This window comes from Marmota flaviventris, chromosome 9, assembly GCF_047511675.1.
Source record: "Marmota flaviventris isolate mMarFla1 chromosome 9, mMarFla1.hap1, whole genome shotgun sequence".
NCBI lineage: Eukaryota > Metazoa > Chordata > Mammalia > Rodentia > Sciuridae > Marmota > Marmota flaviventris.
The window spans coordinates 102,926,619-102,948,195 of NC_092506.1; the positions used below are offsets into that span (position 1 = coordinate 102,926,619).

The window sequence follows — 21,577 nt, forward strand, 5'->3', positions numbered from 1 at the left end:
TGGTACCAGTGGGAAAATCCCTACAGAGTTTACGACCAGAGCCAGAGATCACAAAGTTATATCTGCGCTAGATGCTACGATTTCCAAAGACCACCCTCATATACCACTAACTTCCAAACCACTTCGCCCAACAGACCCCACCTCCGACCCCAACCCGATCCCAGGGCCATTTTCGGCCACTTCCGCCCCGCCCCAGCAGGCTTCAAACAAGCTAGCGCGTGCGCAGTGGGGGTGTTTGCGTGCCATTTGTCTGCAAGGGCGGACGCATCCCGCTTCCGGCGCGGAGGTGAGAGTCCACACGCCCAGGCGCTTAGTGATGATGTCAGCTCCGGTTGCCATGCTGAGTCGGAAGTGGGAACCCTTTGGCCCCTGAGACTGTCGTGTCGTCGCTGCTGGCCCTTCAGGCTCTGGTAAGAGAGAACTTAGCTTGAGGGTAGGAGACCGTTGAGTCTTCAGTGGCAGCTTTTCTCCCAGTCGAATGCCAGCACAGGCCTCTTCCAAATTCCTTCTCCTGTGCATTTCTAACCAGAGACCCTCTCCCCTTCGTGAACTTTGACCCTGATTCGGAAACCTTTACATTGCTCCAACTTCTAATTTCTCAGCACATTTCTGTCCCCCTTTGCAACACCTCTCCTGGAAAAGGCCAGAATATCTTTTGACTTCCTTTCTCTAAAACATGCTCCCTGAGGGTGGGTCTCCCTCCTCCCAGTGAATCCCTTATGGAATCCGGAGGGATAAAATATAGAATAAACAATAGATAGCCATATGCCAAGAGGGTTAAATTAAGCACCAGACATAGTGATCAAACCAGTTGAGTACTTATGGCAAAATATTGACAGTTCTTAAGGCAAATGATGGGCTCCTGGCACTCTGCTTCATGTTTTGTTGGGTTCAGAGGACAGTCCTAAAATTGATCACAGCTCAGGAGCTAATGTTTAATGGGTATTCCCTTTGGGATCAGTTTTTTACGTCCAGAGCAGAAATGTCTTTAGCTTCACCATCATTAACTGTTTGGGTACCACAGTTCTTACTTGATAAGGTCTTTCTAGCTTGCATACAGATGTGTTGAAAGGATTTGTTGCTACTTTAGCATCACCTGAAAGTATTATTGGGTAGAATATATTACACTGGTAGCATTTTTTATACCTATTTTTATTTGATGTATTGTTTATTCTTTGTAAGAACAGAGACTTTACAGGATTGACTTAAAAGAGTGTGATTTGTTTGTTTATGTATGTATGTATGTGTATATATATATATATATATATATATATATATATATATATGGATGTATTTTGTGGTGTTGAGGATTGAACCCAGGTCTCACACTTGCTAGGCAAACACTGTACCTCTGAGCTACACCTACAGCTCACAAGCCTTGATTTTAACAATTCAAGTTTTACAAAGTGTTTCAAATATTTCTGTTTAAACATAGTGTCAACTGGGGTTTTAAAACATTTGGGTGCTCACAAGAGCTGACAGTGGCCATTAAAGGATTATTAGCACTGCTTATAAACAAACTTGATTCTGGGGAGGGTGAAAGAATTCTATAGAACCAGAGGTAGATATATATAGATGTAGACCCTTTCAGTGGGTATACATTGTAAAATTTGTTTTCAAGGAGGGCTTATTCAGAAATATTCAAAATCAAATTCAAAAGCTTCTGAAGATTATTAGTTGTACCACACCAAAGACTGACAACAGGATAGTGTTGTATCTCTGTATGGAAATTGAAAATACGAGGATTAAAATAGGGCATTATTGAATATTAAAACAAAATATCAAGGTTCCATTTTAAAAGACCTTTCTTTTGGAGTGGGTGATATCTAGGTACTCTTATTTACTTTGTAAGTTCATTGAATAAATCTAAGCCAGTATCTCCACAAAGGTTCTCCTCAAGCGATCAGTCCTCCTTTTTCCTGTAAGCAGTTAATGCAGTTTAGCCTTTTTTCTATGAAGAATTTGCATAGATATTAAGTACATATGAAAAAGATGAGCTTATCCAGGTGCCGTGGCACACACTTGTAATCCCACCAACTTAGGATGCTGAGAGAGGAGGAGTGCAAGTTCAAGGCCAGCCTCAGCAACTTTATGAGGCCCTAAGCAATTTAGAGATCCTGTTGCCAAATAAAAATAACAAGAGCTGGGGGATGTAACTCAGTGGTGAAGTGCCTCTGGGTTAAATCCCCAGGTACCACCACCCCACCACCACCAAAAGAAAGAAAGGAAAGGAGGAAGTAAGTTGTTCAGAGAGGTAGGCATAAACCTTTTTTGTTTTCAACAGACATTTGAGATAACAGATATATTTTCATTCTTAATTCTACACATCTTTAGAAACAAAAGAGCCACAGTGCCTGGTCTGTAACTTGCCTTCCACTGCATTCCCAAGACAAGGAGTAAAGCCCTTAACCTTGAAGTAGGATCATGAGTAATGCTATTGATGACAAGGGGTTCAGGAATAATTACATGTCAGATTGAGTCATTCAATAAATATCTACTTAGGATTTTGTGATTGTGAAGTATAATTCCAACATGAAGAAAAATTAATCAGATATGAACCTGTACTCCAAGAGTTTACAGTTTAGTAAAGCAGAAAATCTGCTTAGGGATACAATATAGAAAGTTGAAACTCTCAGGAAAAAATATAGATAAAGTTGTAATAGAAAAGTAGCAGTTCTATATAATGGGGCAGAGAAGTGTTGAGAAAGAAGGACATAATGCCATATATGGTGATAAATGCTCTATTTCTGTGTGTGGTCTTGAGAGCCTGTGCCATATATTCTGTATTCCTGGCTTTCAGATTCCTTTCTGCATGATGGTGCATCTTCTTTGCAATGATCTGGACTCTTCAGCGTTTTTTTGTTTTTTCTTTTTTTTTAATGTTCAAACTGGCTTATGCAATTTAGAGGAATGTATTGAATTTTATAACTGAGAAGTGTGGAAAACTTTCTCTTTCCATCTCTCAACTGTTTTTCTCTTTGTTAATTTAGTAAGATCAGCCTTTTTAAATATTGTGAAGATGGCAACTCTAGGTTTTATCTTACAAGTCTAGCAACCAAACAGGAAAGAAAGAGTTCCCTTTTCTATAGGTTCAGTTAAAAGCCTGACTCTTACAGGCCTTGATAAGGTCTTATGCCAACTCTTAGATCAGTCACTTTGGCCATACTCTTTAAGAAGACCAGACTCCTATACACATCCTATACACAACCCATTTGGAACCCATGAACTGAGTGGAATGAATATCCAGAGAAAATTTTGAGGGTGTCATGTTGAAAAAATGGGACATTGTTTTGGAGACCAAAAAAAAAAAAACCAGAAGCTTGCTACACTTTTTGCTACTTACTGCCTTACCTTGAAATGCACAGTATCTCTGATATTAGCCAACTAACAGTGAGACAATTTATGGTACCTCCACTTGAATTAGAAGTGATAATTAAACTTGTGCAGTGGTTACATGGGGGAAAGCCATCTTGAGGACTATTGTTAATTCCAACACTAAATAGGCATCCTTTTTCACATTTACCTCAAATAAAATATGCATGGTAAATCGGATGTAGTGGTGCACATCTTTAATCCCAGCAACTCAGGAGACTGAAGCAGGAGGATCACAAATTCAAGGCCAGTCCAGGCAACTTAGCAAGTCCTGTCTCAAAGTAAAAAGAACTGGGGATGTAGCTCAGTGGGAGAGGGCCCCTAGGTTTAATCCCCAATAGCACAAAAATTAATTAATTAATTAAAATATACATGGCAAAAAATAAAATACATAGAGAGCAGTAGCTGACATTTCAATTCCTTGAGTCAGTAGGGTCCTACATCATACTGCAAGGAGGCTAGACATTCTGCCTGTTATTACAGCTAATTAACCATTAGCTCTTATGCAGAAAAATAGCAGAAGATGTGAAGAATTGTTCAGAAATGTTATAAACTCTTTTCCTCTAGTAATTAAGGGTAACTTTATGATTTGCATTAGCTTTTGTTCATATGATTCTATAAGGAGTCTCTCCTCAATAAACTAAGAGTAGATCAAACTTTTTTTTTCTTATACCCCTGCCCACATTCTTTCTAAGGCTCTGTCCTTGTAGCAACATCCTTATAAGCAGAATATTCATGCCCTATGTCTCTTCCCACCCTTTTCAGTGTTGTATTTTTATGGGGAAAAGCCTTTCAGAGAGCTCTGTACATCCCATTGTACCACTGACTCCACTTGACCTTGAATGAGGATATGTAATCAGAAGAATACAAATGCAGGCTAAGTCAGCCCTTCTAAACACGTTTGAGGTATCTAACAATTTCATGTTCTACAGTACACCTGACAGTTGAAATTTTTATTTCTATGGTATTGTAAAAAATCAGATAAACAGTGAAATGTAGAAATAAAATTAAGCAAAGACTCTTTAGATTTTAATTGAATAAATATCAGTTTCAGGCCCACTATGAGAGAGCAATTCCTTAATATATATTAAAGACTCATCTAGTTCCAGTCCTGATTTGTCATTCCAAATCCCAGAGTTTGTAGCTAAGGAATTCCCAGCTTCAACCTTAAGTCATACAAGTCTGAGCGGGTTCCACCTTGTCCTCCCATGGTGAATGAAAACTAGTCTGCCAGCATAGAGACTTAATAGAAATCCATAGGTCTCAAAGTACCATGTTGTTGTTACAGTTAATAGAAATTCTCTCTACCACTTCAATAATTCTGTTTAACCTATTTTCTTAAAGGTATAGCAGATGGAAACATGTGGACAGATAAATGCATTCCAGCTGAACATTTTTTTAGACTTTGTGGTTTTAGCTATCCCCAGATCAGACCATCATGTTCAGTTGGCGGGTTTGTAACCATCTTGCCAGAAACATCTTGAGTTTTGAAATGGGAATTGACAAATCTTGAGCCAAAGCCTTTTTAATTGTATTTTTTAAATGGGGGGTGGCGGTGGGGAGGAAATAGTAAGTTATAGCTGTTACGTTGTCTGCCCTTCTGAGTCTAATACCTGTTCTTTGCATAGCCCCTCCCCCTAGGTCTGGATGGAGGATACCTTAAAGTGAAATGACAGACCAGGAGAATAACAACAACATCTCAAGTAACCCCTTTGCTGCTCTTTTTGGCTCCCTGGCTGATGCCAAGCAGTTTGCAGCAATCCAAAAAGAGCAGCTGAAGCAGCAATCTGGTAAGTGAAGGAGTCAGTAGCAGCGGATGAGATAACCTAGAATGGAGTCTTCCCAAATTAAGTAATCTTTGGACACTTAATTTATAATTGGAATTTAAGTTTGGGGCAGAAGTTGTTTTTTGTCTGTCTGTTTAGGACAGAAGTTTATTTATTTATTTATTTATTTTTGCTGTTGATTTTTTGTTTGGGAGGCCTTCCCTTCCCCTTTTCTTCTTTTTTAGAAAGAAATCAGATAACTGGTGGTTACACAGGGACACATGCCAGTTGTAATCCTAAAGTTGTCAAGCTGCTTCATTAAAAAAAAAAAAAGAGCCTAGTAAAAGTTTTTTAAATAAAATTTTTTTTAACATAGGAAACCAAGGTGGTAGGTATGAAAACAAGTCACAAGCAGCTGTAGACAGCAGATATAAAAGGAAAATTTATAAAAGCATTTTACCTAGTACTTAAGAGGCTTTCTCAAGCGAAGTACTTCTTCTGTTCTTCTGCCTCTCTTTTGTAGCTTAGTACTGTTAAAACAAACTGTTTTGAAACAAAATCAGAATGATCTCTCACCAGAAAAGTGGCTTACCTCATTTTAAATCAAATTTAAGGTCAAGTTCATTTCCTTCTCCTATGAGGAGACATAGATTAAAATAATTACTATGGTATCTCTTAAATATAATAGTGTCTTGAGAACATTCACAATCTTTAAACTACAAATTTGTCCTTTCTCCTCTGTCCAAAAAGAATAATGGTGTTTCTCTTTTGAGAAAAGGAGAATTTTATATTTTCCCTTTTTTCATTTTTTAAAAATGTCAGATGCATAGCAGAGTTGTCCTTGCTTTATGATTAGGGGTGAAGAAAAAGGAGGTAAAGGCAAGACAGATCTATAGTAGACAGAGTGATAGATGAAGCAAGAGACAAGTGCAATGCTAACTTCTTAACCAGCAGTAAATAGACGTAAGGCTGGCGAGTGGAGAGCATTGCAAATGGCAAACTGTGGGAATGAGGCAGAGGCACATGCCCTTCTGTTACTATTTTGGCAACTCATCATTTTAGTTTGTTTATGCTGATTTTATTGTGCCACTAGGTCCAAACTGTTTGCCACCACCAGTTAGTACTTTGCCAAAACCTTTGACCTCCAAAATTGAAGTTCACTTTTACTAAACTCAGAACTCAAAATACTAAAGCAACTCTTAGTTCTGAGAGTTTTGTCTGGACTTTCAGAATACCCATCCTATCAAGAGAAAAGAAATATGAGTTCATATGGCTTTTATAGTACTGACTGTTATAATCATTCAACATGAGTGCATTCTAAGAGGCAGTCTTTATAAACAAATTTAAGGGACTCAGTCAATAAGGAAAAAGTGAAACCAGGGAGGGAAAAAAAAAAAAATGCTGTAACAAACAACTTATATATTATATACAATAATCAAATGATGAAAAAATCCAATCTCACTTTTTTTTTTTTTTTTTTTAAGTATAGGGAATTGAACCCTGAGCAATATCCCCAGGCTTTTTTAGTTTTTATTTTGAGACAGGGTCTCACTAAGTTACTTAGGGCCTCACTAAGTTGCTGAGGCTGGCTTTGAACTTATGATCCTCCTGCCTAAGCCTCTTTGAGTTACTGGGATTACAGGTGTGCACCAATCTCACTTTTTTAATGCTGTTTTGTTTTGTTTTGAGACAGGATCTTACTAAGTTGCCCAGGCCAATCTCAAATTTAAATTCCTCCGTCTTCCTATCTTAGCCTCACAAATTTCTAGGATTATAGGCATGAGCCATATGTGTGCCCACCATGCCCAGCTGAGCCTACTAAAATAACAATTATGTCATTTTTATTTTATTTTATTTTTTAGTACTGGGGATTTAAGCCAGGGGTACTTAACCACTGAGGTACATCCCCAGTTCTTTTTATTTTGTTATTTTGAGACAGAATCTAAGTTGCTTAAGGCCTTGCTGAGTTGCTGAGATTGGCCTCAAACTTGTGATACTCCTGTTTCAACCTCCTGAGTTGTTGGGATTATAGGCATATACCACCACATGTGGCTTGAATTAGGTCATTTTTTTACCTGTGAAATTTTTGAAGATTTAATGGGCACAGTGGCACATGCCTATAATCTCAGCAACTCAGGAAACTGGGCAAGAGGATTGCAAGTTCTAGGTCAGTCTGGGCAACTTAGCAAGACCCTATCTAAAAATAAAAAATAAAAAAGACTGGCTGTGTAGCTCAGTGATAGAGCCCTCAGGTTCAATCCCTAGCACTGGGGGGTTGGGGGGGGCGGGGAGAAGAAGAAGAAAAGGAAGAAAGAAAATAAAAAAGAAATTTATGAGATTCGAACACACATTCTCAGGTTTTTTTTTTTCCCCCCAATGCTGGGAAGTGAACCCAGGGGCTCTTACCACTGAGCTACTTTCCCAGCCCCAGACATTCCCTCATATACTAGTGGGTAGGCATATAAATCAGTGCATCTTTGAGGGCAATTTACTAGTATATGTTAAACTTTTTAAGTGGCCAGGCTCAGGCTAGAGATGTAGCTCAATTGATAAAGTGCTTACTTAGCATGGGTGAGACCCTGGGTTTGATCCCTAACACTGCAAAAAAAAAAAAAAAGTGTTCAAGTCCTTTGAGCCAGCAGTTCTGCTTCTATGAATTTATCCTATAGAAATACACAAGTGAACAAAGAGTTACATTAAGTGCAGTATTATTTGAAATTATAAAAAAGTTGGAAACAACCAAATCAGGCAATGAATAAACCTAGAGTTTCGGCAGCTACATTAGTTACAGTGCATGTAAGATAAATGCAATATAGTGCAGCTACTGAAAGGAATGAGAGCTGGGCACAGTGACATATCCCTGTAAAATCTTAGCTACTGAGAGGCTGAGGCAGAAGGATCTAAAGTTCAAGACCAATCTCGGCAACATAGGGAGACCCTGCCTCAGTGGGGGTGGGGAGGACATGTTAAAAGGCTAGCTAAAGAGCATTATGTATTATGTGATCCCATTTTTTAGAAAAAAGAAAAACCACAATAATGAACACAAAAAGAGAAAAATAAGAGTCTGGAACACAGCTAAGTTGAGTGGTTTGACTGTAGGGAAGTGGTTCAGAGGAGACTTTCTATACTATATTTTCCTGTACCGTTTTGTGCGGTTTTTTGTGTTTGTTTGTTTTGTTTTTTAGTTATAGATGGACATAATACCTTTATTTTATTTATTTTTAATATGGTGCTGAGGCTCGAACCCAGTGCCTCACACATGCTAGGCAAGCGTTCTACCACTGATGCACAACCCCAGCTCCTCCTGTACAGTTTTGAGTTATTAAAACAAATGTGTCTCCTGGAAAAAGCCAGACATTTAAAATAATTACAGGCACTTTAATGTATTAGGTAATTCTTTCTTCACTAGGATTCTATAAGGAAGGTGAAGCTGTTTTTTTTTTTTTCCCCCAGCAGTGTGGAGTACAATTATGGGTAGAAGTAATAAAACTTTTGCTTTGAAAAATATGGTAAGATTTATAGCCAGGGATTTCAGAATCCTGCACTTAACTTGCCTGACTTGAGATATTCACTAATTAGATGATTAACATGTTTCACATCTGAAATTATCCTATTTTTCATTATTTTGGTAGTAGCCTTGGTTCTCTCTAAAAGAAAGGGAGATGGATGTTTAACAGCTTACATGTTCTGACAGATGAACTCCCAGCTAGCCCGGATGATTCGGATAATAGTGTGTCAGAGAGCCTGGATGAATTTGATTACTCTGTGGCTGAGATCAGCCGCTCATTCCGGTCACAGCAAGAGATATGTGAGCAACTCAACATCAATCACATGATCCAAAGGATCTTCCTCATTACTCTGGATAACAGTGAGTTATAGACTTATAGCCAATCTGTTCATTCTTCTGTCTTTCCAGCTATTTCATCTAGTGGTTAAATTATTTCACAGTACTCCCTGGAGCATGGTGTTTATATTTCTATAAAGCTTTTGATATGACCTAAAAGCAGTATTTAGACAGATATAATTTTTGTTCCCTTTTTGATAATGATTAGGCCATGTAACTACTTGCATTAACTACCTTTAGAGGAAAATGGAAATAGTAATCAAACCCATTTTCTTCTCACATGGAACCCTGAGGGACATTAGACAGTGATTTCCCACTGTGCTATATCTGTAGTTAAACCCCAAAGTTAGAACAGTGTCTGGGATTTACTCTTTAAATGTCATGACAATAGGTTTATAACAAAGCTGGTGCTCTGTAGCTAGGGAGGGAGGATTTAAATCTTTAGATACTGCTTTGTGTATCAAGATCACTCTGGTATTACCTGGATCAAACCTGGATTTAAGAGAAAGGCTATCAAGATTAACTATCTGGAACTGGGTATAATTACATGCACCTAAGGTCCCAGGAATTCAAGGCCATTCTTTGCACCAAAGCAAGGTCCTGTCTCAAAAAAAGACACCCCCCCCCCAAAAAAAAAATAGTGGTCTGTATAAGACCAGGAACATTGCCCCAGTGTCCTTAACCTATCAGATTAAAACTACTTCCCAGGTGATCCTAGCTTGAAAAGTGGGAATGGCATCCCCAGCCGTTGTGTGTATTTGGAAGAAATGGCAGTAGAACTGGAAGATCAAGACTGGCTTGATATGAGCAACGTTGAGCAGGTACCATTTTTATGTTCTTAACAGGTGCCCTCAGTAAAAATTAACATACAGTCAAATTGTACTCACCATTCTCTAACTGTGACATTGCTTACCTCCATCTCTCATGTTGTTTTTGGTTTCTTTGGAATCTTCTCGCTACTATGGCCACATATCCAAATATACCCCATTATTTACAAACAGTTAAAATGCCATCTTATTTACAAAGCTTGCCAAATAGGAGTTACATCCTCCTAATCTTTCTATGTATCTTAATGAGAATTGTCACTTTCTGTTTCATGTTGTGTTTTTTTAGGCACCTGTCTGATCTCACCTGTCAGACTGTTCAATTCTTTAGGACAAAACTCATCTCTATCTTCTTAGGGTTTTTTGTTCTTGTTGTTTTGTTGTGCTTTGGTTTTGGTGGGGGTGGTTTTAAGATGCTAAGGATCCAATCCGTGGCCTTACCCATGGTAGGCAAGTGCTCTACCACTGTGCAGTATCTATAGCCCTCTTTCTTCTTTATATCCTTGCAAAATCCAGAATGCTGTTAGCTTTCCATCACTCTGACGTAATACAAAGAGAAGTAACTTATAAAGAGAAAGTTTATTTTACCCCCGTTTGAAGATTCCTGTCCATGATCCATTGGCCCCCTTGTTTTGGGCCTGTGATAAGGCAGTACATTATGGTGGGAGCATGTGGTAAAGCAAAACTGCTTTTATTATGGACCTTTGAGCAAAGAGAAAGAGACTAGGATATGACAATCCCATTCAACATTCAGGGCAATGATCTAAGGACCTCTCAGTAGGCTCCACTTCCTAAAAGGTTCCACCATCTCCCAACAGCACTAACCTAGGGACCAAGTCTTTAACATATAAATCTTTGGGAGAATCCAAGCCATGGCAAGTGCATTGTACCTTCCAAATACCTGATTAATATTAAAGAGATAAAAGTTTGATTGGAAAGACACTTAACAACTTGCAGTTTAACTTTACACATTTTGAGTATCTTCGAGTGAAGCCAGAAATCACATAGAGTAATAGATTTCACATGTAAGTTCAATCACTGATTCTCAATACCATTCAACAAATAGTCTTTTAATGCCTGTTCTATGCCAAACACTTTAGGCTTTATTTAGAATAACTTTACATATACGATTATTTTCTAACATTTTCTAAAGTAATAAGATACTGGGTCCTTTTTTCCTTTTCACTCTAAACCTTGTGATTCTTGTAATAACCTATTGTCAAAATTATTTTACCTCTTTATGTTCTAAGATTAACTTTGAATTTGTTTAATTTGTTTATTTTTCTTAACAGGCCATCTTTGCTCGCTTATTACTTCAAGATCCAGGAAACCACTTGATTAACATGACTTCTTCTACAACATTAAATCTGTCTGCTGATCGAGATGCAGGAGAGAGGCACATTTTTTGTTACCTTTATTCCTGCTTCCAAAGAGCCAAGGAAGAGGTAAAAGAATAATTCCTATTTAATGCTTTATTATCCTCTTGGGTATAACTTTAGCATATAAGTCAGAGTTGAATCAGTGTCTTTCATATTGATTTGTATACATTATAGTATCTTTGTCTTCTAATTTAATCTCCTTTCTGTGGATTGGAGTTCATCTCTTTCCCCATTTAACCAATACCTCCCATTCTCTCTACAAACTTCTTTACATATCACACCCTTAAAAAATAAAAGTAAAGTGATAAATTCATTTCCATTGAGGTGTAAGCATTAGAATAGGAACTTGACACTTCCAGATTGGAATTTTAATAGGTAGGTGATTTTTAAGCCAAAGAACAAGTCTTGTCATGAATTTGCAGACATCCACAAGAGACCAATATTGTTTTGGGACACGGTGTCTTTTCCATTCTATTTATATCTACCCTTTTTCCAGGTCCTAAAGCTCTACTCTTCCCTTTCTTCCTTATGTTTGCAGATTACCAAAGTTCCAGAGAACCTGCTACCCTTTGCAGTACAGTGCAGGAACCTCACTGTGTCAAATACCCGAACAGTTCTCCTCACCCCAGAGATCTATGTTGACCAAAACATCCATGAACAATTGGTAGATTTGATGTTGGAAGCCATCCAAGGAGCCCGTGAGTGCATAAGAAGATCTTTGAGCTTCTACATTTTGATTTCCAAATTTAAAATTTCTCTAATTTCATTAGAAAGCCTCAGCACCATTATGGTTCTGGTATAAATTAAGGAAGAGACCTCACACTTTGATCTTTGGAGTTGATAACAATAGAATTATCAAAGAGTTTGAGAAGAGTAAAGAGCCATTGTGTAGCCGATGTGGTAACACAGGCCTGTAATCCCAGCAACTTGGGTAGCTGAAGCAAGAGGCTCTTAAGTTCAAGTCAGCCTCAGCAACTTATCAAGACCCTTTCTCAAAAGTAAAAGTAAATGGGCTGAGAATGTAGCTCAGTGGTCCTGGGTTCAATCCACAGTATAAAAAGAAAAGAAAAAGAACCAGTTTGTGAAGATAGGGATATGGTTTAGCGGTAGAGCACTTGCCAAGCATGTGCAAAGCCCTGGGTTTAGTCCCCAGCACCTCAAAGAAGGAGAGAAAGAGTACCAGCGTGTAAAACATATAAAAATTCCTATGGCCTCCTTTCTCTTTCATGTCTTCTGTTAGATTTTGAAGATGTAACTGAATTTCTAGAAGAGGTCATTGAAGCCTTGATACTAGATGAGGAAGTTCGAACATTTCCTGAAGTCATGATTCCAGTGTTTGATATTTTATTGGGCCGAATAAAAGATCTGGAGCTGTGCCAGATCCTGTTGTATGCATATCTAGATATTCTTCTCTATTTCACTAGGCAAAAGGATATGGCAAAGGTAGGTCTGAAAGATGGTATGTATTCATTGTATTGGAGATTTAATTAATACTTGATGCTTCCTTGTCCTGAGGATTCTATACTATTACTTATAGAATAAGAGAAAATTGGATTGGTGGTTGTATAGACAAAACTCTTTGAGGCCCTCTCACTTTATTGTCTTTATCTTACCATGCAGACAAATAGTACTTATCTTCTCCTACAGGTTTTTGTAGAGTACATTCAACCTAAGGACCCAAGCAATGGGCAGATGTACCAGAAGACCTTGCTGGGAGTCATTCTGAATATCTCCTGCTTATTAAAGACTCCGGGTGTGGTAGAAAATCATGGCTACTTCCTGAATCCATCTCGGTCCAGTCCTCAGGAGATCAAAGTACAGGAGGCCAACATCCATCAGGTCGAACTGTTTCCTGGGATATCCTAGCCCCCTGGTCTTAGATTGTGTATGTCCTCAAGAACCACATACACATAAGGCTGCTTGAGCCTCTTTAGGAAAGCAAATTGGTATGGATGACTTTCTCCATAATGATGTGAAGAAATTGCCCTCTTTTAGCATGTGCTAAGAGCAGGAGGTAAAACCATTTAGGGTGAGAATAAGCTGTTGTGACTCTTGCCCTATGTGGTAGCACTTCCACTTCCCCTCAACTCTTGCTCTTGTCACCGAACTATTTCTTACCACTTAGCTCCTAAAATCTTTTGACTGAACCTCAGCTTATATAACTCCCTTTCTCCATCCCCCTTTCTTTTCCTCGACCTATGCCCTTTCTGTTTGGGCCTCTTGACATAAATTATAGTAGAGATCTGGCCAACATGAGACATTTTAATGGTTGAAGTGGGAATAGTTTAAGTCTCCCATTCACCATTTAATCTTCACAGCTTTGTAAAACAGTTGTTGGCAAACTATAGCAGTGATCAAACCCAACCTGTCACCTGTTTTTTTTTTTTGTTTAAATAACATTTTATTGGACACGGCCACATCCATTCATATATGTATTGTTTGTGGCTTGATTTTATGCTACCATGGTAAAGTTGAATAACTGCCTCAAGGACCATATGACAAGCAAAGCCAAAACTATAATCTAGTGCTTTGCTGAAAAAGTTTAGCAAATACTGCTATGAAACTAAGTAATGCTGTGTGCAATTTGGCAGCTGATCAGAAAATTTCTCCTAAATACCCAGAAACATTTTTAAAAATTAAAATCAGGGAATGGGGCTCAAGGAGAATGAGGGGAAAGATTAGGATTAGCATATTTTTGGAAACTGCCAGTTGCTAAGGTTTGAGAGTAAGAAAATAATTAAATGTGAAATTGGAATGTTCTGTGGTTGTGTTTTCTGGTCAAACAGTTCATGGCTCAGTTCCATGAAAAGATCTACCAGATGCTGAAGAACTTACTCCAGCTCTCTCCAGAAACCAAACACTGTATCTTATCCTGGCTGGGAAACTGTTTGCATGCAAATGCAGGCCGCACCAAGATTTGGGCCAATCAGATGCCAGAAATCTTCTTCCAGATGTATGCCTCGGATGCCTTCTTTCTGAATCTGGGTGCTGCTCTCCTGAAGCTATGCCAGCCATTTTGCAAACCCAAGTCCTCTCGGCTTCTCACCTTTAATCCTACTTACTGTGCCCTGAAGGAGTTAAATGATGAAGAACGAAAAATAAAAAATGTACACATGAGAGGTAGGGGGAACTGGCCTTCTCAGAACTGTGTGTGTGTGTGTGTGTGTGTGTGTGTGTGTGTGTGTGTGTATAATTTCTAAGGCATTCACTCCCTTATCCTTTTTTATAAAGTAGCTCTTTCTCAAAAAAAAAAAATGAGGTGTAAAAAAGGTTTAATTTTTTTTTTCTTGGCATATTATACAATTTATCAGAAATAAAGTAGACAGAGAAAATTTCTAAACATGTCATGGGGATATTCTTGCAAACAAATCAGTATTACTGCTTGACTTCAACTCAGGTACCCAGGAACTATTTTTACAGATATATAATCTCATCCCCATGGTTACTGACTAACTTTGTCCACATGATTCTTGAATATAAATCTGAAGTAGGAAGTAGGGAAACTTAGGTCTTACTTTCCATTACAGAATCACATCGGTTACTCATCCACATTTTTACATAATACCATATTAATGACTGTTGTCTTCTGCTAGCAGTTTTCTAAAATCAACACTTTAGCTTTTAAATGTTGTGCTTTAGTGAGACCTCTCTGGATATGGCAGCCTTCAGTATTCATTCATTCATCCTTTACAAAAATGAATAAAATACAGCTGCCATCCTCTTTGCAGAGGCTCCAGAAAAAGTCAGGTAATTTTAATGTGCCATAGAACTAAGCTCTGAGAACACAGAAAGAGTGAGTAATCGATTCTGCAGGAGTCGGAGGTCTTCATAGCTGAGCTTGAAAGATAAGTTGGGTTTTACCAGGCAAAGGAGCAAGAGTCTATACAAAGGGAAATAGCAAGCATAGAAGTAAAAGCTGTGGAAAGTCATGAGTAAGGAATGATGAGACGTTCCAGGTATCTTAGAGCAGAGGAGGATGAGAAGTGGGTGGTAGGAAGTGGAGAAAATGGGTCTGAGGAAAAAGAAGGTTAAGGCCAGATTGGAAAAACTTGAGCAATTCAGAGAAATGAAAAAAAGAAAATAAAGGACTCATGATTCTGCCATGCAGAACAAATCCCTTCTTAATTTTGATATATTTCTTCCAGTTTTGTGATTCTTGCAATTATAAAAATGATACTTCTCAAAAGCAAATAATATTAAATATAGAAAAGCATAAAATAAATACAATTGGTCCATTGCCTATCACTTGGAAAAATTACAGTACTATACTTATTTTTAATTTTTGGTGATTTCATTGATTAAGCAAGAGATTTAACTATTTCTGTAGATAAAAGATATTTTTAGAGAAAGTAATGTGATGAGATTTGTTTTAAAGAAGTTGTCACTGGTTTAGTATGGAAGCTGAACAAGAATAAGGGGAGACTGGAGACCAAGATTCATGTCTGTGGCAAGCCATTTACCATTGCTTTTAACTTCTTTGAGGTTTGGACAAAGAAACCTGTTTGATCCCAGCTGTGCAGGAGCCAAAGTTTCCCCAGAACTACAACCTTGTAACAGAGAACCTTGCACTGACAGAGTATACCTTGTACTTGGGATTTCACAGGTAATTCTTTTGCTGTCACTAGAAAAGAACTATTTGGGAATGAACTATTTAGTTGTGTCTACAACCAGAAGGTTGAAAGTGAGTCTTAAGAGAATTATTCTAGGGGCTGGAGCTGGAGCTTAGTGGTAGAGTACTTGCCTAGCACAGGTGAGGCGCTGGGTTCAAGCCTCAGAACAACATACAAACTAATAAGTAAAATAAAGGTTAAATTCTTTAAAAAAACGAGAGAGTTTAATTCTCAAGGCTAGCATTAGAAAATCTAGCAGGAAAAGAGAATTATTTGAATTTATTTTTGTTTACACGAATCAGCTTTGTCCAGTTAAATTTATTTTCGATTTTTGACCTGTTAACTTTTTTAAATTAAAGATACACTATTTTTTTTTCTACATTTTCAAAATTTTAGATCATTGTCTTCCTGTTGTCATTTAGGAAATGGAATTATTTTTATTTTCTGTTTCATTTTCTACTCTTGAAAATTTTGCTACTTACTACTTCTGATGAAAAAGCCAAGAAACAGAATTGGCAAAAATTAAGAAAATGTTAATAAAGGATTCCAGTGAGACCATCTATGTATCTAAGATAAAGAAGATTCTAGAAGTGTGAAGGTTTGAGAACTGTAGTTTAAAATTTTCCAAAGGGATCTAGTTCTGACTAGCCTTACGTCACTATAATTTTTCCCCCTTTTTAACTAAGTGTGACTTTCAGCATAAATAAGGGTGGGAGGTAGCAACTCGCTCTTGGAAATGGTATAAGGAATAGCAGTTTTTAATGCCTTCTCAGGATACTTAAATTAATAAAAGGCATTTTTCAAAAACCAGCAAATTACCGAAAAATGGTGGATATAGAAAACTCTCTAATAAAGCGTTTTTAACTTCTTTGAGGTTTGGACAAAGAAACCTTGTAACTCTCTAATAAGACATTTTAAATAAGACAATGTTCAGCATGTGCTTAATCTACTTAACCATCTAGATTCAAACACAAAAATGAATGTCATCTAGTTTCTTAGCTGGCCTTAGACATTACCTATAGGATCAAAGGAAATAATTTTGGATTATACACATAGAATCAGTTATCCTTAGCTTTAAATTATAGGTCTTCCTTTCAGTAGAGAATATTTGGGTGAACTTTCATGAAGAATGGTTTAATTTTATTTTAAACAGAGAGCTGAAGACTAACTGTAAGACATCCTCATAATCCCTCAAAGCACGATCGTTGCACTTTTGTTGTGTAAAACTATCCTGCTGGGCTTCTTGTACTTTGCCTAATAATTTTTATTTTACATAATATCTCACTTTATACCCTGCTCACCTAAGTTGCAGCTGTTTGAATTGTGCACTTCAGCTGAAGGCTGCTAACTATTTGTAATTAGCTTCAATTGTGTTGAATACTTGGTAACATTTTCCCAGGGAATGCTAGAATAAATAAATGAGAATTTATTTTTCTCTAATGATCTAAACTAGACTATCTCCCTATGAGCCTTCCTGACCCAGTCTCTTCTGCTTTCTTGGGGGCAGGTTGCATGATCAGATGGTAAAAATCAACCAAAATCTGCATCGGCTACAGGTTGCCTGGAGGGATGCTCAGCAGAGTTCTAGCCCTGCTGCTGACAACCTCCGTGAACAGTTTGAACGACTGATGACCATCTATCTTTCAACCAAGACTGCCATGACTGAGCCACAGATGCTACAAAACTGCCTAAATTTGCAGGTGTCCATGGCTGTTCTGCTGGTTCAACTGGCCATAGGCAATGAGGGCTCACAGCCAATAGAGCTAACTTTTCCTTTGCCAGATGGCTACAGCTCTTTGGCTTATGTGCCAGGTAAGCAGTTCTCCCTTGGGAACTTCCTATTTTTAGCCATCTAAGTTTAACTGGGTCACTTTGGAAGTTTAGTCCTCAAGATATCTTTCCTTAGTTATCATTTGTTTTTGGAGAAACAACTCAAACTTATAAATATCTACTGATCAAAGTATGAAGTTACTAACAGTATGTTCTCTGGCCTTATGACCCTACTGCTGTGCATATCAGAAAACAGTCTTCAAAAGATTAAAACAAAGCCGGGCACAGTAGCACATGCATGCCTGTAATCCCAGCAACTCAGAAAGCTGAGACAGGAGGATTGCAAGTTCAAGGCCAGTCTCAGCACTTAGTGAGACCCTGTCTCAAAATAAAAAATAGGATTGAGGATGGAGCTCAGTGATAAAGCACCCCTGGGTTCAATTCCCAGTACAAAAAAAAAAAAAAAAAAAAAAAGATTAAATGAAGCCAGGATTCTCATAGCTGTTAGTTTCTGTCATTTATATGGTTTGTCATTCAACTTACAAATTTGTAACTCTCCTGTGCTCTTTTTAGAAAGAAAAAAAAATCTTCTATCAGTTAACCTAAAAGGGAGATTGTATTTATATGTCAGTGAGGGGTTAGCAGACATGCATCAAATCAGGTTAAATTCTCTTGATCACTGTATTGGACAAATATTGCTGTATCACAAATTACCCCAAAACATATCAGCTTAAAACAACAAATATTATTTCACTTACCATGGGTAAGGAATTTAGGCACACTAGGCTGCATGGTTCTGGCTCAAGAGTACCCCCTGAGATTGCATCCAAGCTGTCATTCAGAGCCATAGGAATTTGAGGATCCAACTACAGCTGGAGGATCTACTTACAAGCCCTGTCATGTGGCTGTTAACTGACCTCATTTTCTTGCACATTTGGCCAACAGCCTCTTCTCCAGGCCTCACACATCTCTCTTTAGTACCATTCATGATGAGGTAACTGGTTTCCCCCAGAGTGAGTGACCACGGTGAAAACTAAAAGCTTTTATAACCTAATCTTAGAAATGATATACCATCACTTCTACTGTATACTGCAGGGTGAAGCTTCTACTCTAGAAGAATGTGGGAAGGGACTGTGTGAGGGCATGAATACCAGGAAATGAGGATCATCCTAGAGGCTGGCTGCCATAGTTACCTAATGTAAAAGTCTTGATAAGCAATTCTTCAGATACCTGAAGAATTAATTAAATTATGGTTAACCTTGTATTAATCTTGTAACCTGGTACTGTTAACACATGTTAATGTTAATAATATTTTGTATACTACTGTTCATATATTTACTTGGATAAAAATTAAAAATGACATACATTTAAAGAAGATCCTAAGACCAATAAGACCTTTGATTTTTTTTTTTTTTTAAACCCTTCATTAAGTAACATGAAAGAGAGGAATATAAATGTTACTTAATACCAGCAGACAGATATTTGGCTAATTCTAGTGAATATTTTTTTTCAGAATTTTTTGCAGATAACCTCGGTGATTTCCTCATTTTTCTCCGCCGCTTTGCCGATGACATCTTGGAGACATCAGCAGATTCCTTGGAGCATGTCCTTCACTTTATCACCATTTTCACTGGGAGCATAGAAAGGTGAAGTGCTGAAAGCTTGGCTCTGTCACTGTTTAGAGCTGCAAAACATTCAGAAGACTTCTAAATCAAGAAATAAACAAGCCTGAATCATAAGGGGTTGCCTTCAGAAGTTATGTTAACATTAATGAACCACCTGAGCATCCTTATGGGTAGCCAAAAATCCCACTGTTGAGAGGCACAATAAGCAAAGGACTTTGCCCACAGAGAATTTGAACCTGCATTTAAGGTACCTGATGGGAATTCCACTGCTAGTCCCTGGTTAAAATAGTTACCGTACTGCCAGAAACCTTACCAGTGGCAGTCAGGTGCTAATGTTCCTCTACTAATTGTATGATACATAAGTTTGTTCTTGCTGTTCGGAGTTGGATGAGCAGTAAACTTAGGTCAATGTTATTTCTGATCTCTGGTCTTCCCACTCATAACCTCCAGCCCTCTTTCCCAAAGGAAGATACTATGACTTCTAGGATTGCTTTCTTCATTTTCTGATATGTAGGCCAAAGGAAACAAATTCTGTGTACAGAAGTGCACATTGCTTCATAATAAAGAGAATGACCCACAGTTCCCCTAGGCACATCAATGAAAAGTAGGTAGAATCCAGCCTGTCACTGAACTGAGCAAACGTAATTAGTCATAAACCAAAAAGTATTGATTAGGCAAACATTACAGCATTGTAGATAATATAAGTGAAACCTAATCTTTACCCTCAGAAGGCCTGGCAAGGCAAGTTTATCCAAGATGAAACTGTCAGAGAATAGTACTTTTTAAATAATGCCTTATTGTAGACAAGAAAGTTGAATGGCTAAGTATTAAATAGAAACTTAAGTACTCACCCTCATACTTGGTAAACAGTCATCTCAAAAGTTAAATGGTGGGCTGGGGATATAGCTCAGTTGGTTGAGTGCTTACCTCCCATGTACAAGTCCCTGGGTTCAATCCCTGGCACCACAAAAAAAAAAAAAAAAAAAAGTGGTGTACCCTGAATCACCCAATATTGACAAACTTAAAACTGTAGAAGTGCCTCTTTTTTTTTTTCTCCCTTATAATGAGAGTATAGCATGCGTTGGCACCTCTTGTAGAGAGAACAGAGTAATAACTTTGGGAGTTAAGTTTATCTACTCATCTTGCTTTCTGCACTGTTTTGCAGAATGAAGAATCCTCACTTAAGGGCTAAACTAGCTGAGGTGCTGGAAGCAGTGATGCCCCACCTGGATCAGACCCCAAATCCCTTGGTATCCAGTGTGTTCCACCGGAAGCGTGTGTTCTGCAATTTTCCACATGCACCCCAACTTGCAGAAGCTCTAATCAAGGTTTTTGTGGACATCGAGTTTACAGGTAAAGCAATCATGCAGCCAGGTGGGAACTACAGAGTTGATACCAGTGGAGTTCCATAGCTTGATCATTTATTGAACATCAGATAAATTTAAAGCCATCATTTACCAAATATCTTCTGTGTGCCAGGCTTGGTGCTAAATGCTATTTTATATTACTAATGTGTTACCATTTGACTTTATTATCCCCATTTTTCACATGAAGACATGAATGATCAAAAGATTACATTATTTGTCCATGTCATATAACTAATAAGTGATAAGTCCATCTCACCCAAAAAAAAAAAAAAATCCTATATACTCTTTTCAACCATATATTACTAGTCAAATTATACTCAAATTAGGCTATCTGATTAAAACCTAACTCCTTATTTGTGTCTGCCCCAAGATGGTAAAATACTGTAATGAGACTATAATGATTGAGAGATTCTTTATTTTAACCATACCATCTAATTTTCTAAAAATCTGATTGTTGGATTAAGAATACCACAGAGCCCCCTGGTGCACGCCTGTAATCCCAGTAGCTCCAGAGGCTGAGACAGTAAGATCATAAGTTCAAAGCCATCCTCAGCAATGGCGAGATGTTAAGCAACTCAGTGGGACCCTGTCTTTAAATAAAATACAAAATAGGCTAGGGATGTGGTTCAGTGGCTGAATGCCCCTGGGTTCAATCCCTGGTACCAAAAAGAAAGAAAAAAAAAAAAAAAAGAATACCAGCAGGGCTGGGGTTGGAGTCAGTGGTAGAGCACTTGCCTAGCATGTGTGAGACACTGGGTTTGATTCTGAGCACCATAAATAAATTATTTTATTAAAACAAAACAAAATACCAACAAGCAGCATTCCGCTTCTCTCTAACCCTGAGCTTCTCTGTTTGATTCGACAGTACCCTCTTACAACTAGTAGGCAAGATATGTTAAGCAATTGTATAAGACCAGTTTCAAGGAAATGTCCTGCCATCCAATGATACATATAACTAACATTTAAAAGAACTGTTAACATTTTACTGGCTACCTTTCGATACTTGTGTTTGTTTGGGGT

The 21,577-nt window shown here is 37.9% G+C and overlaps 1 protein-coding gene across 2 annotated transcripts in view; it reads left to right on the plus strand.

The window, feature by feature from the left end:
• Positions 1-325: 325 nt before the first annotated feature.
• Ube4a (ubiquitination factor E4A) overlaps positions 326-21,577 on the plus strand; it is a 34,182-nt gene continuing 12,930 nt past the window's right edge. The window contains exons 1-14 of one of the 2 annotated variants that reach the window (XM_071616739.1): positions 357-410; positions 4,138-4,278; positions 5,001-5,162; positions 8,833-9,006; positions 9,691-9,803; positions 11,099-11,251; positions 11,724-11,883; positions 12,426-12,628; positions 12,833-13,024; positions 13,972-14,305; positions 15,668-15,788; positions 17,303-17,607; positions 19,079-19,211; positions 20,356-20,543. In XM_071616739.1, coding sequence (XP_071472840.1) covers positions 5,042-5,162; positions 8,833-9,006; positions 9,691-9,803; positions 11,099-11,251; positions 11,724-11,883; positions 12,426-12,628; positions 12,833-13,024; positions 13,972-14,305; positions 15,668-15,788; positions 17,303-17,607; positions 19,079-19,211; positions 20,356-20,543 — 2,197 coding nt within the window. In that variant the 5' untranslated portion in view covers positions 357-410; positions 4,138-4,278; positions 5,001-5,041. Of the gene's footprint in view, positions 411-4,137; positions 4,279-5,000; positions 5,163-8,832; positions 9,007-9,690; positions 9,804-11,098; positions 11,252-11,723; positions 11,884-12,425; positions 12,629-12,832; positions 13,025-13,971; positions 14,306-15,667; positions 15,789-17,302; positions 17,608-19,078; positions 19,212-20,355; positions 20,544-21,577 lie in introns of both variants that reach the window. The other variant, XM_027930524.2, reaches the window with a different exon arrangement.